Genomic DNA, 15,087 nt, shown 5'->3' with positions numbered 1-15,087 from the left:
CATTCTCTTTGCAAAACGTACATTTTTTACAGAATTTCGTTAGAGAAAGTAAGAAGATATACTTTCTCTAGGATGAGAATTATACTTTCATGCAAATTCCCTACTAATAGTGCGTAATCCGAAACTGTCAAATATATTCTAATTATTTTTTTACAGTTTCTAGGGATTTGAATAAAAAAATACTAAAGAATTTTCTGTGCTTTAAAAACATAAATAACAAAAAAAAATGCAACAGAAATTTGTTTAAATTTTCCGCAAACTAACAAAGAGGATTTCGAAAAAAAATGTTTGAAAAAAACGTGATTTAATCATTCTGTGCAGCTGGTTAACTTTTATGTTTCGGGTTTTTAAAAGCTTTTAAACATAAAAGTCAAATGTAGAAGAATCTATTTTCTGCAAAAAGAAATAATAAATAGTTTTGTAAATACCTAGATTTTTGGAAAACTCATAATTGCAAAACAACTGCAGTTTCACTTTAAAACACTTATTTCATTCAAATGTTTAAACCATGACTTTTATTACCAATTTTTGTATTTTTATTGTTTATTTTTTTTAGATGGAATCTACTGGCAGTGTGAACGGAATTCCAGAATTAAAGTATGACCTTGAAAAAACATAATTCATATAAAATTTAACATCTTAGGGAAGTGTTGACAAATTTTCAACTTTTGAAAAACACTTCAGTGATAGAAAGAGAATTGGATTTTTTTTTTCATATTTTGTTCAAACTAACATCTTACAAAAAAAAACGGAAATCTTATTCAAGTGGCGATATCTCATTACATGGTTGCTAGTCTTTTTTCTATATTTTTGATTTATCACAATGACCTTTAAAAAATTAATTTCAAAAATTCAAATTATTCGAATTTTCAAAATAATTGTTTGTATTCCATGAAAATAAATGTAAAAATATTGATTATGCAGAATAAAAAATCTCCCCCCGTCCTCCCCCCTTACCTTCTCCATGTTGCCCCCGCCGGCGTGTCCCTGGAACTTTACGCTCCGGTCGCGCGCCCGCTGCTTCCGCTCCCAGCGCCGCTTCGACGGCACAATCCCGATGCTTTCCTCCTCGTCGTCCCCAATGACGCGCCTCGCCTGCCACCACTCGTCGTCGGACGCGTTCGTCACGTGCAAAATGTCCCCGTGGCGGAACGGCAACCCACGCCCCGGCAGCCCATCGTCCCGATTGGGGTCGTAGTCGAAGAGGGTCCTTGAAAGGTGAGAATATAAATTAAAACTTGAATTTAAAAAGAATCCAAACTCGAAGACCCACCTCACGTAAAGTGTCCTCTTCTGTGATGTCCGCAGGAGCGTTCCGGTTCCGGCCACGACCTGTTGCTTCAGCTCCTGTATCCGCTGCTCGAACCGGTTGTAATCCTCCGGGCGGTATTGTGCGACCAGCGTGACGGTTCCACCGGCGTTCTACAAAAACAGCAATTAGGTCAAAATCTTCAATCTTAATTCAACAAATTGTGTTACCTTAAGAGCCTGGGCGGCATCCTCGTGCGACGCCCCGTTCAAGCTAACTCCGTTTACGCTGAGCAGCTGGTCGCCCCGTTTGAGCTCGCCGCCGAGATCCGCGGCACCGCCGGCCAGCACGAATGACACAAAGATACCCTGGAATGAATGGCATCATGTTTAAACTTGCTTTTATCAATAATTACTAGTCAAAAAAAGACATTACCTGTCCATCTTCTCCTCCGACAATGTTGAACCCAAGTCCGGATGGGCCCTTCTGGATGACGATCGTCCTCGGTTCCCTGAGGGAGAGAAAATGTATGATGATAAATTAGTATGGTACTTTCTGCTGGACAGTAATTGTAGACGATTGAGCCCATTTCATAGCAACGTTGCTCGGGTGGCACGTCGACGGTTAGTTGAAAATACTTTTTTTGCATAAATTTTGTAAATTTGTTAATTTTTTTTATTTTAGTCAATTTTAATTAAGCCTGTTTTTTTTTTTGTTAATTTGTTCAATTATAACCTTTTCCTCAATTTTATATTTTTTCAGTTTTGTCAATTTTGTCAAATTGGTAAATTTTTACAATTTCATCATTTTTTTCAATTTTATCAATCTAATCAATTTTGGTAAATTAGGCAATTTTGTCAATTTGGTAAATATGACCTCTTTTTGTTAATTTTGCCAATTTTGATAATTTTATCATTTATTTCCAATTTTGTCAATCTTGTCAATTTTGGCAATTTTGTAAAAATTTGCCACTTTGGTAAATTTGACCTTTTTGTCAATTTAGTAAATTTAGGCAAACTTGTCAATTTGGTCAATTTGACCATTTGTCAATTCTGTAAATTTTGAAAATTTTGTCAATCTTGTCAAATTTGCAAATTTTGTCAATTTTGTCAATGTTGACAATTTGATAAATTGGGTCATTTTTGTCAATTCTGGCATTTTTTACAATTTTGTCAAAGGTCAATTTGGTAAATATGACTTTTTTTTAATTTGATCAATTTTGCCAAATTTGATCAAACTTGAAAATTTTTAAAATTTTGTCAAATTTGTCAATTTGGTTAATTTTGTCAATTGTGTCAATTTATATATTTGCTCAATTCGGTAAATTTTGTCAATTTTGTCAAATTTGACAGTTTGGGCAATTTGACGATTTGGTCAATTTGGTCAACTTTGTAAATTTTGTATATTTTGGCAACTTTGACAATTTAGGCAGTTTTGTCAACTGTCAATTTGGTAAATTTTACATTATTGTCAATTTGATTAATTTTGTCAAATTTGGTCAAATCAGAAAATTTAGTCAATTAGGTCAATTTTATAAATTTGGTCAAATTAGTAAATTTGGTCAAATTAGTAAATTTGGTCAAATTAGTAAATTTGGTCAAATTAGTAAATTTGGTCAAATTAGTAAATTTGGTCAATTTAATTTTTGTCAATTTTAGAAATTTAGGCAATTTTTGACAATTTTGGCAGTTTTGTCAACTGTCAATTTGGTAAATTTTACATTTTTGTCAATTTGATCAATTTTGTCAAATTTGGTCAAATCTGAAAATTTAGTCAATTAGGTCAATTTTGTAAATTTGATAAATTTGCTCAATTTGGTAAATTTGGTCAATTTAATTTTTGTCAATTTTAGAAATTTAGGCAATTTTTGACAAAATAGGCAATGTTGTCAACTGTTAATTTGGAAATTTTGACCTTTTTGTCAAATGTCAAAGTTGTTTTTTCTGAATTCTGAACATTTTGTAAACTTTGTAAAATTAGTCAATGTTTGCAATTTTGTCTTTTTTGTCAATTAGGTACATTCTGTCAACTTAGTAAATTTGACCATTTTTTTTAATTTGATCAATTTTGCCAAATTTGAAAAAAATCAAATTTTGTCAAATTTGTCAAGTTGGTAAATGTTGTCAAATTTTATACTTTTCAATTCAGTAAATTTTGTTAAATTTTACATTTTTGTCAATTTGATCAATTTTGTCAAATTTGGTCAAATCTTAAAATTTAGTCAATTTAGTCAATTAGGTCAATTTCGTAAATTTGATAAATTTGGTCAATTTAATTTTTGTAAATTTTAAAAATTTAGGCAATTTTGTAAATTTTGGCCATTTTTGACAATTTAGGCAGTTTTGTCAACTGTCAATTTGGGAAATTTGGCAAATTTAACATTTTTGTCAATTTGATCAATTTTGTCAAATTTGGTCAAATATGAAAATTTTGTCAATTTCGTCAATTAGGTCAATTTTGTAAATTTGGTAAATTTGATAAATTTTGTCAATTTGGTAAATATGGTAAATTTGGTCAATTTATTTTTTGTCAATTTTAGACATTTTGGAAATTTTGACAATTTAGGCAATTTTGTCAACTGTTAATTTTGTCTATTTTGTCAATTTGGTAAATTTTATCAATTTGGTAATTTGACCTTTTAGTCAATTTGATCAATGTTATCTATTTTATAAATCTTGTTAAATTTGGCAATGTTTTAAATTTTGTAGTTTATTTGAATCTGATAAATTTTTACCTTTTTTGCATTTTTGCAATTTTGTCAATTTACCCTTTGTGTCAATTTTGAAAATTTTTGTAAATCTTGTCATATTTTTCGATTTGCTCATTTTGATTAATTTTGACCATTTTGGTTAATATAATATTTTTTGTCACATTTGTCAATTTGATGAATTTTGTCAGTTTGGTCACTTTTTTTTGTAAATTTGACCTTTTTGTCAATTTAATCATTTTTGTCAATTTTTGCAATCTTGTCAAAAATATCAATTTGAGCAATATTGTAATTTTTTTTAAATTTGGAAAATTTTGTAATTTTTTTTAAATTTTATAAATTGCATATCATGTAATTCTTATAAATTTTATCTATTTGATCAATTTGGTCAAGTTTGACTATAATTGAAATTTTTAACGTTTTTTTTTTCATAGAACGAATAATCTCTCGTTAATCTGTTAACAAATTTCGAATTTTGGGATCACAGATCAGATCTAAAAGTTGGAATCGTTTTTCAAATATATAGGCAGTGTGACAAAATGAAAAAAAGTAATAATTTTACGATGATGATAATCGTTGAAATTTAGCTCTTTTTCCAATTGGGGTTTCAAGAGCTGTGTTGCGGTTTAAAGTTTACTGTTTTCGCTTAATTATTAAAAGAAACTTTGCCAAAAATAAATCAAAATGTAATGAATGAACATATGCCATCATAATCATCCAATATTTATACCCTGTAACCGCATTGCGATCGTAAAGTGCGCTAACTGTCATGGGAACCACACCGCCAATTTTCACAGATGCAAAACTTGAGAAAACTTCCTTTCTACTAATACCTTGAACTGTCTGCTGATAAAGGAATTCAGGCGAGTAAGGTCTATGATAATTATTTTAAATATTAATAAAAAATCTGGAAAAAACAGAGCTGGAAGCGTAGTCCTACGCCACACTCCCCTTGGCATGGCAACCTTGATTATTTTTTTTTTTTCAAACTTCCAATTTATGTGTGAGAAAAAAAACCAGAGTTATGCTGTAATTCGACCCTCTAATTGCGGTTTTCAACCCGAGTCTCTTTTTTCATCCAAACCAAACCCAAACTCACCTCGCGATATCCTCGTGACTAACGGCCCGTGGCGTCCCAACCGGCAGACCCGACTCGAGCAGATTCGAGGACGCGTACCGCGACGACGCATTGTCCAGCATGTTGATCATGTTGTTGTTGTTGTTGCTGTTGGGCGAATGGGACCGATTGAGGTCGCCGGTCGAGGACGCCGCCGCTCCCGCATTATCCACGACACTTTGGCCGACCTGGTTCATGGCGCTCGTCGACAGCGAGTTGAGGTTGCCGATCGAGTTGGCGAGGGCCTGCAGGATGTTGGTCTTCTGGACGAGGAGCGTGGCCCGGTTCGTGATGGCCTTCAGCGTGCTGACCGCTTCCTCGTGGACTACGTTTTCGAGATTCCGCTCGCCGTCGGACGTCCGCACGGCAATCAGTTTGTCGCCGACGGCGAGCCGCCCGTCGACGTGGGCCGCCCCGCCCTCCATGATCTTGGTGACGTAGATTCCGTTGTCTCCGGGGATGTGCTGGTTGCCGATTCCGCCGGCAATCGAAAAGCCCAACCCTTTGCCACCCTTGATCAGGTCGATCTCCTCCGTTTTGGGGGCCTGCGCCGGAGGTCGTTTCCGTCGTATGTGCAACGTGACCCGGTCGCCGGCCTTTTTGAGCGCGTCCACCGCCTCGCCGTGGGTCACGTTCACCACGGACATTTCGTTGACGGACACGATGCAGTCGTTGACCTGCAGCCGACCGTCGGCGTAGGCCGCCCCACCCGGGATCACCTTCGTGATGTAGATCGACGCGTCCAGGTTGATGTGCGGGTTGTCCGTGCCGCCGGCTATCGAAAAACCGAGTCCGGTCGTGCCCCGGACCAGCGCAATGTAGTCGTACTCCCACACCGCGTCACCATTGAGCTGTAAGGGAGAGAGATTGTATTTTTAGGTTATTGGTTACACTCCTCTGGTTGTTCAATTCTTCTCACCTGTTTGGCATCGCTCGAGTTTGATGTGTTGACCTGCGGTTTAAAGAAAGAGAAGAGAAACTCGTTAGAATCAGATTACAGTCTTGCATTATTTAGTCTAACCCAAAAATGAAAGGAAACGAAAAGGGTTGGTAAAACATGCACTACACAATCTAACACCAACTACGAAAAACCAAAAAACAGCCTAATCAAATTAGATCTTACTCTCATAGTTTCCGCTTCGCCTGGATGCTGCAAAAAAGAGCCCTTTTCTTCCAACTATTGAAAGATTCAAACCAAAGTTTTTGCTAAATTTTCGTGCCGATTCACAATCCGCGGCTGCTTCAAACTAAAAGAGTTTTTCGTTCGCCAAAGAAACCGAAAATAGAGCGCCGAACGAGCGGACGAACACGCAGAGAAGATTTTCTGCCAGTGGCCAGCTAGTGGACGATGCATGCATGCTCCGGAGGGAACCGGCTGCGAATGGAAGTGTGGCCAGCGGAATGGCGCGAGCGAGCGACGACGATGCTGGCTGGCTGGTTGATGATGTGTTGGGATATTTTTACTGCGTTTGAGGAGCACGGAGAGTTTGTATGTTGTTTTTTGTATTGCGGTGGTCATGGGCGTAGGGAAATGTTTGATTTGATATATTTTGAATCTTCTTTGTCGAATATCTAAAAATTTCCGGGAATCGATAAGCTCAAAAAATGCCGTTTTCTCGGGAAACAGGATCTTTTCGAAACATTAGCAACACTGCCAAAGGAACTTTGATCAACTCAACATAGCTAAAAATATGACATTTTCTGTCATCTTAACATATGACAAATTTTTTTTTTTTCAGATCTTGTGCAACCCAGTTTTTTGAGTGAAAAGTAAAATTTAATGCAGGGTATCTTTTTTATAGTGTTACAATTATTTTTATGAGAAGTCCAAAGCAATACCTACAATTCGAATTTTGCCAACAGTTATTTGTTTTCTTTTTACAAGCATTTTACAAAAATATTTCCTATGTCTATTTTGGTGTCATCTTGGAACATTCGTGATTTCGGTTATTTCAAAAAACAACTGGTTTTAGGATAAATAGTAACTTTTTATTAAATTTGTGTACAAAAAATTTCTGTTTGTTTTTCCTAGCTTATTGAAAAAGAAAATATGTTTAGTTAAAGGTCAAGTTTGACCATAAGTTCTACAGGTAAAAAAAAAAACAACATTTTAACAACAAAAAAACACATTCTGGTAGATCTAACCGTATTACGAAATGCAAAAAAAAGTGTTTTTGCTAGTGCGTTCTTCCCGACAATGTTCTTGACAAAATTCCCTGTATTTTTTCCAAAACCGGAAATTTCCGAATTCAGGGAATTTTCATATTTTGTTCCGGGAATTCCCGAAATTTAGTATTTTTTTTGCATAACGTTTCGATTTTTGTTTATTGGTTTCGGTTAAAACAGGAACAGAACAAAACGCAGTTCGTTTCAGCACTTTGACACGCTAAAACTGTACAAATTTATTAATTAAATGGGCAGAATATTATAAAAATTCACTTAGGCCGTTGCAAATATTTTTTGAAGTTTATGTCCCTCGACTCTGATTAAAGTCGAGGAAGGGAAAAAAATAAAAAAAAAAGTCAAAAATTGAAATTACAGGCCACGGTGTCAACATTTGAATGAAAAAAGTGTTTTAAAATGCATCATACACCTGTCCAGTTGTTTTGCAATCATTGATTTCCAAACTTTCTAAGTACTGACGAAAATTTTATTTTTGCGAGAAAAAAAGTTTTTAGCGGTGCTGTACATTGTAATTTCATAAAAGTTCAAAATATTTTCAAACGAGTCCAAACATGTTAATTTTGATTATCAATGCAGAAAAAGGCATTTTAGATTGTTCTCAGTTGATTAGACTTCTATTTCCATTGAAATTTTGATATTTTTTTGAAAAAGTATTTTTTTGCCAATTTTGAAAGGGGCGACATAAACTTTGAAAAATATTTGCAACGACCTTACGATGTGACAAAAAAATAAAAAAAGGAAAAATTCAAATAACTTGCCATGGTTTAAATATTTTAATGAAACATATGTTTTCAAATGCATTGTACACCAGTATAGTTGTTTTACAATTATTAAATTTCCAAAAATCTAAAATTTGACGAAAAAATATTTTTGCGGACCTGTGCATCGAAAATTTCACACAAGTTCAAGATATTTTTTAACTGTTTCAATCATGCTCAATGTGGTTATCAACGCAGGGAAATTCATTTTTAATTATTTTCAGTTGATTGCACGTCTAATTTCAATGAAACGTTGAAGTTTGTTGAAAACATTTTTTTGCCCCCTGGTTTTTCAAGCGATATAAACTTTGATAACTTTTAAATCCAAGAGAGATGCTCTATACTAAAATCAGTGCATGGACCTTGTCTGACCTGCCCCTGTACTTACATGTTTTAGAAATGATAACCTTTAGACAAACCTCAAAAGTTGCAAAAATAAATTGAAATCCTTCCAATATCACCCAGGTTTACGGTAACTCAGCTTGGTAATATACATTTCCAAAGAAATTTTTTAATTATTATTTCAAGAAAAAAAAAAAGCTGAATTGTATCAAGTTGGTTGCGAGTACTATCTCTATGACCAACAAATTAATTTTGATAATAAAATCGTCCAATCGAATTCAAAATTTTGTTTGTTAAATAAGGTCAAATTTAAAGAAATATAAGTTGTTCAAGAATTTATATCAGGATCAGCAGAACCGACAAACGGAAGCAATTTTGAAATTGCAATAGTAAGTTATAGTACATTAAAATAAAAAAATAATTTTAAAATTAATTTTACACAAGTTGTTTTGCAATCATTAGTTTTCAAAAAATGTTAGATTTGACGAAAATAAAAATTACACCGAAAAAAACGTTTTTGCGGTACTATACATGGAAAATTTTCAAAAGTTCAAATGATTTTTAAATCAATTCAAACATGCAAAAAATGATTCTAAACGCAGGAGAATGCATTTTAAATCGATTTCAGATGATTGCACTTATTTTTGCATTGAAATTTTGAAGTTTTTTGAAAAAAAAAATATTTTTTGCCTCTTGATATTTAGGGCCGATTTCGAAGGGGGGTGACAAGAACTTTAAATAAAATTTGTTACCAGTAAAAGTCAAGTCAAATTTATTTACGACGGTTTAAAAAAAAAAATATGACTTTTAAAACTATCGACAACACTGGCGCATACATTTTTAATTTACTTGACTACAGTCATCCCACATATTCGGAACACCCACAAATTCGGAACACTTTTGTGATAATTTATCAATAACATGGCAAATGTAGCTTTTCTGTCGACCCTACTATTTTTAGGGCCTTCATTTGGACATTCTCTTGCTATTTCACTAGTAAAATTAGTATTTTTTGAACAAAAAACCTCATTTCAAGACTATTTTATCCAAACCAGCAAAACACTGCCTCCAAATTGCCTGTTCCATGATTGTGGGATGTTATTGTGTCTCCCACAATTGTGAAACACCTGAATTTAACTGATATTTTAACAAAAAAAGTTATCAGACCACTTATAAAACAAAACTTAGCTTGAGTTTCGTTGGTTTCAGTGCGAGAAGTCATTATATTGTAAAAATAATGTACTCACGGAGAGAACCAAAGTTTGTTTACATCCGTATGAAAAAAGTGTTCCGAATTTGTGGATTTCAAGGGTCAATGTTTTTCTTCAAAAACTTGATATAAAAGTTAAAATTTGCAGTTGTTCGATACATCATTCGAAAGATCGCAAGAAAAGCTTTCAAATGAAGGTAAAAGCGAATCATTAAGTTCAATTATCGATTTGCTATGATTTTTTGAGCGTTGGCCGATCTGTAAACCGTTCCGAATATGTGGGATGACTGTAAAACAGTTTTGCATGGGGTTAGTTTTGAACAGGTCCTAAGAGCCATTTGAAAACAAAGCTATTTTTCGATGAATTCTCGGTCAATTTACGAACTAACAACTTCAAAAATGCTTAAAAAAATCATAGAAAAATAATTAAGATTTCAAATATTTGAGTTTTTTAGTCTTAACATAATTTTCCGACCCGAAATGACAATTATTAAAAATGCAAAAAGTATCTATAAATCATTGCAATTTTAAACTAAAAATTGGTGATGATCTTTAAAAATGTTTTTTTTAATTTTGTTATTTTTTTAATAATTTTAAACAACAAAGATTTTTATTTAGAACAACAAAAGTAATATAAAATTACTGTTTTATAATGTCTAAATAGAAAAAAAAAACAATTTTAAAAGTTAAATACTGAATTATCATTCCCGTCCCCCTTTTTCCCCGACGCCCATGGTCCCAGCCGAGGGAGGGGAAGTAATAATTCTATAAGCCAGGCCTGCTCTGATCTGGTCAGCAACTGCCTGCCCTGACTCTAGCAAAAACTTGATGCTAGCCTAGCATGACAGCTAGGTGTGGGTGTGTGGCGCATTTTTGTTAGCTTAAAAAAATATTATATTTTTTTGCAAAGCATCTTTTAACGATGACTCAATGGTCGCACGCAAGTTGCACCTAGACTAGTGCGAATATTTGCGAAAATTACTGTTTTTTTGTACTAATTCTTGATAAATTAACCCTTGATTTACCATTAAAATTGTTGATTAGAACAAACAATTTATATATTTTTTGAAGTTAAGGTTAGTCTCAGTTTCCCACATTTCGTGTTTATATAAACAAACAGAAACCGCACGCAATCGTTCCAAAAAAAAGTCTCACACAAAGCGGAGCACCAGAAACACAATCGCCCAATCCCAATCGTGATTTGCTCCACCAAAATGACGTGCCAGTCTCTGCCTAACCCCAGTCAGTCAGTCAGCGGGATTGAAACCGGAGAGAAGATTTACAATAAAATAATCAAACAAATATGCTGCTCCCAAACAGCTCCGACAGCGCTCTAATCTTATCTCTTTGACTCACGAACGAACCAACGAGGTTTGCGCGCCTTTTTTTCCATGATTAGATTACGATTGGGGAGCTTTGTGTAAACAAAAAAGAGGTGGCATTATCACCATTTTTTTTTTTTGCTTGCCGCGAGAAATCGTCCTCTAAAAATATATATTTCCTTGATTAGTTCTACTACAGGAAAGGGAAAAAAGGAAGAAAGACGCCCTTGAAACCTGCGATTTGGTAGTGTGTTAGTAGAAAAAGCAAAAAACCAAATTAATTACCGTATCCAGATTGAATAGTGACGAAACCTTCTTGAGAAATCCTCCTCCGTCCTGCTGGCGTTTCTTTTTCCTCGTTGTCATGCTTTTGTTGTGTGTGTGTTTTTTCTGTTTTGTTCAACAGATCTTTTTCAAGGCACTTTTCACACTTTTGTTTTCACTTAATTCATACGATTTCTTCGATTTTCACAATTGATTACTAACTAGGTAATTCATTTATCTAACTATTTAAAAAAAAATAATACGTAACATCAATATTAACATTCCCATTTAACAATTCAACAATAACAACTTTTTTTAAATTTAGAATGTTCAAACTAAACAACAGTCACCTATACACAGCGCCGAGAGAAGAAATGAAAAACAGAAAAAGAGAGAGAAAGAACAAAATTTCGAATGAATCGACCACCAAATAAAAATAATCACATTTTGGTTAGTGCCATTCAAGCGAAATCCATTCTTGTTTACAATCATTTTAGAAGAAAAAAGTTAGTCCAAAAAACAGGCACACGGGTCGATTAGCAAATTTTGTGGTGGTGGTGGAAAGAGACAACAACAAAATAAAAACAAACCGTGTCAATTTTGCGCGCTTATGGACAGCATTTGGAATAAAGTGTTTTGGTAATTGAAAAAAAAAATCTTCTTTAATCTGTTTTAGTTTATAATTTCAAATTAATTAAATGCAATAAATGCAATTTCTGGCAACACTGTATAAAGGTATGATCACTTATATATTTTTTATATAATTTGCTTCGCAACAAAAGTAACGATACACTCAGTGAAAATTAATCCGAAATAATTTCACTTTACATTCTTCTACATAGTTTTTTGGATGGCCTTTACGATAAAGTATAATTTTAAATTCTCTGGCAACCCTATGAAAATAAAGGGCTCACAATATACAGATGTATCAACTCATGTAATAATGAGAAAATCGATAATATTACATATTTTAGCAATTTCAAATTCAAATTCGGTTTTATTGGTGAATAATCAGATACAATAAGTTCTTTTGAGGTACAAAACAGAGTTTTGGAGTTCCTTTCAGCTGTGTGTTACATCATAATCCATTTTGGAACAGTTATTGCTTGTAAATAAAGGTGTTGCCAAGAGTAAGAAAAATTAAGAAAAAAAAAACTTACTAAACTTGCTAGGAAAAGGGGATAGAAATAGAGAATGCTTAAAACTAGATCACAGTTTTTTATCCTTTATAGATGTGCTTAATCATTAATTCCCCGAGGGCTAGAAATTGCTCCGCCTTGTTACGGCAGCTCCGAAACCGCGTCATCATCTCCCCCGCGAGAGCAAAGAACTCCGGCAGGGTAAAGAGATCTTCCCGGTCACTTCTTGCTGGGCCGCATTGCCGCTGCCGGCAGCGACCACGCTGGCAAACGATCGCCCCCAGCCAGGAGGGAACGCTGAGTTGTCCGCTGGAACCGTTCGCTGGCCAGCTGCAGGAACGGCTGCACTCGTACTTCGCTGAGGAGGGTGGGACGCTGCTGCTTTCTTCTTCCTCTTTTCCTGCTCCTCGAGGTAGGCCTTGCGCGCGACGCATCCGCGGTAATTGCCGGTATGGTTGCCGTCACAGTTCGCGCACTTTACGCGCGGCTTAGTTTGTTCTGCGTTTTCCCCCAAGTCCGCCTTTCGTGGCAGTGCGCACGCCTCCGAGAGGTGTGACTCACCGCACTTCACGCAGCGGGGCTGGAGGTTGCAGTTCCGCGAGCCGTGGCCGAATTTCTGGCAACGGTGACATTGCGCTGCGTCCGTCGGATTTTTGGAGTAAAACCGCCAGTTTACCCAAAAACCGTCCAACGCCTTAGTCCGCCGCAGGTCTTGAATTTTGACGGTGCCGCGGTCGAAGTACAACAGGTACAGTGTGTGTGTACCTGTAACGGTTGTCTTCCGCGAGAGGGCTTTTATGTCTCGCGGCGTTATTCCGACACCCGAGAGGTGCTCCTTGAGGACGGAGATCGGGCGGTCTTGATACCCCTGCAAGACGACCTTAACAGCTGTCTTCTGCACGGGGTCGAATGTGTAGAACTTGAAGCTTTTACGCTTCAATTTCTCCACAACCAGGTCGAAGTTCTTTTGGTCAAATGTGAACACTTGCACTGACGATTTACCTATTTTGAGGCAGTACACGAGGCCTTCCAGCTGCTCGTCAACATCGTCCGCCAACGTGTCCAAAACGAAAATTGGTGGTGGTCGTCGTTCCTTTGGAGTAATTACTTTTTTTGGCGAAATCACTTTCTTCCGTGCACGACCATGGTCGTCGTCGTCGTCGGTAGTGCTACCGTCGGTGTTGTTGTAGCTGCTTTCCTCGTCACTCAGTCTCGCGAACTTGTTACTAGTGGGAATGTTGGCGGATGTTGAAGCGCCATCGGTCGACAGATTGCCGGAAGTAGCTGAACGGAGCCTTATAGGGCTGCGGCCCTGGACACGGTAATTAGGTGTAATAACTTGGGGTCAAATCCTTTGGCGCACACACTCCCCGGCGCGATGGCGGATGACGCGGCGTTGGTTTGTTTACCTTTTGCACACGGCCGGTAGACGAACTTCGCGGGTTTTTCGAGGCCGCACTCGAACTGCCACGGCCACGGCCGGCCCTTGGCATGCTGTTGGAGCAAACTCGCGGCGAATCACGGTAAATTACGGCGAAAAATTTCGAAAAAACGATGGAACACTGAGCACTTGACTGCTTGCACTCGTGCGTACACGGAGGGGGGACCATTTTTTAGCAATTTAATTCAACAAATCAGTAAGAAAACATATACTGAAGATCTGGCAACCCTGTCCAAAGTTATGAGCATTTATGTAAATTTAAAATATTTTAGAACTTTTGAGCAATACTCTCCCAAACCCGGAAGTGCTCCAAAAAAAAGCGTGATTGTTATAAAAATTCTATGTAAATATTCGAAAATCCTTCCTAAGATTGAGAATTGAGAGATTTTCAGATTGATTTTGTTTCTTGAGAAAAATTTTAGGTTATGATGGGAAAATGTCTAGAGTTTTTTTTTGAATAGGTCCTATAAACATATGAAAGACAATAGCTTATAGGACCTTTTCAAAAAAACTCTGGATTTAGACTAAAAAGCTACTTTGAATAATAATCTTTTCAATTAGAATTTTACAACAAAAAGCAAAGTTTTCTTAAGTTTTTTTATTGTTTTTTTTTAATTTTTTTTAAATTTTGTATGCGATTGCAATTTTTATGTAGAGTGTTTGTTTCCTTCAAAATTTCCCCAAAAAATAAGAGAACAAAAAAATATTGCTGATAATTTAAATTATCATTGAAAAACGTGTACAATCAATTTTGAACTACTAGAGTATTTTGAATAACTTTTATTGTATTTGTATTAAAATAGAGCGCATTTAAGCGTTTAACAAATTTTGAATTTTTGGTAAACAAATCAAAAATAGACGCTAAAGTTAAAGTTCTAAAGTTTTGAAAAAAACAACATTTTCATGAATTTATTGAAATTTAGATTTTTAAAAGTAGCATGTTACAAAGTATAAATATATATATTTTATTTTGACATTGAAATTTTAATTTATTTATTTATTCTTTTACCTTTTCTTGGTCAATATTGAAGGGACATAAACTTAGACAATTGTTAATGGCCTTAACTCAAATTTTTATTTGATTTTTTTTTTATCTTTGATATTTTTTATAGACAAAAAAAACTTGAGCAAATGGAAAGCATTTACAATTTCCGATTTTTTTTAAATGTCAGTGTCTTTTCTTAAATATCAGGATTTACAAAAAATATTGATAATTAGTAATTTTTGACAAAATATTTTTTTTCCTTATTTCGAGGATTCAACTGGTCACTGAATAACATTATTTTTAAAGGTAAAATAATATATTCGATTGAAAAGTATTATTATTATTTTTTATAAAAATACACCGATGACA

General features: G+C 35.1%; 1 protein-coding gene across 24 annotated transcripts in view; it reads right to left on the bottom strand.

Moving 5' to 3' along the window:
• Positions 1–15,087, bottom strand: part of LOC6041677 (disks large 1 tumor suppressor protein) — a 78,202-nt gene that overhangs the window by 16,496 nt on the left and 46,619 nt on the right. For 17 of the 24 annotated variants that reach the window (XM_038249573.1, XM_038249583.1, XM_038249582.1 and 14 more), the window contains 6 exons: positions 5,993–6,025; positions 5,056–5,924; positions 1,685–1,760; positions 1,480–1,617; positions 1,274–1,422; positions 958–1,210 (listed from right to left, as the gene is read on the bottom strand). In XM_038249573.1, the coding sequence (XP_038105501.1) occupies positions 958–1,210; positions 1,274–1,422; positions 1,480–1,617; positions 1,685–1,760; positions 5,056–5,924; positions 5,993–6,025 (1,518 nt within the window). Of the gene's footprint in view, positions 1–957; positions 1,211–1,273; positions 1,423–1,479; positions 1,618–1,684; positions 1,761–5,055; positions 5,925–5,992; positions 6,026–6,196; positions 6,254–11,174; positions 11,453–15,087 lie in introns of those variants that run through there. The other 7 variants (XM_038249593.1, XM_038249594.1, XM_038249591.1 and 4 more) reach the window with 4 other exon arrangements.

The sequence above is a fragment of the Culex quinquefasciatus genome, chromosome 1 (genome assembly GCF_015732765.1).
Source record: "Culex quinquefasciatus strain JHB chromosome 1, VPISU_Cqui_1.0_pri_paternal, whole genome shotgun sequence".
Taxonomy (NCBI): Eukaryota; Metazoa; Arthropoda; class Insecta; order Diptera; family Culicidae; genus Culex; species Culex quinquefasciatus.
The sequence above is the reverse complement of the archived record's forward strand: the minus strand, read 5'-3'. Positions and strand labels throughout refer to the sequence as shown.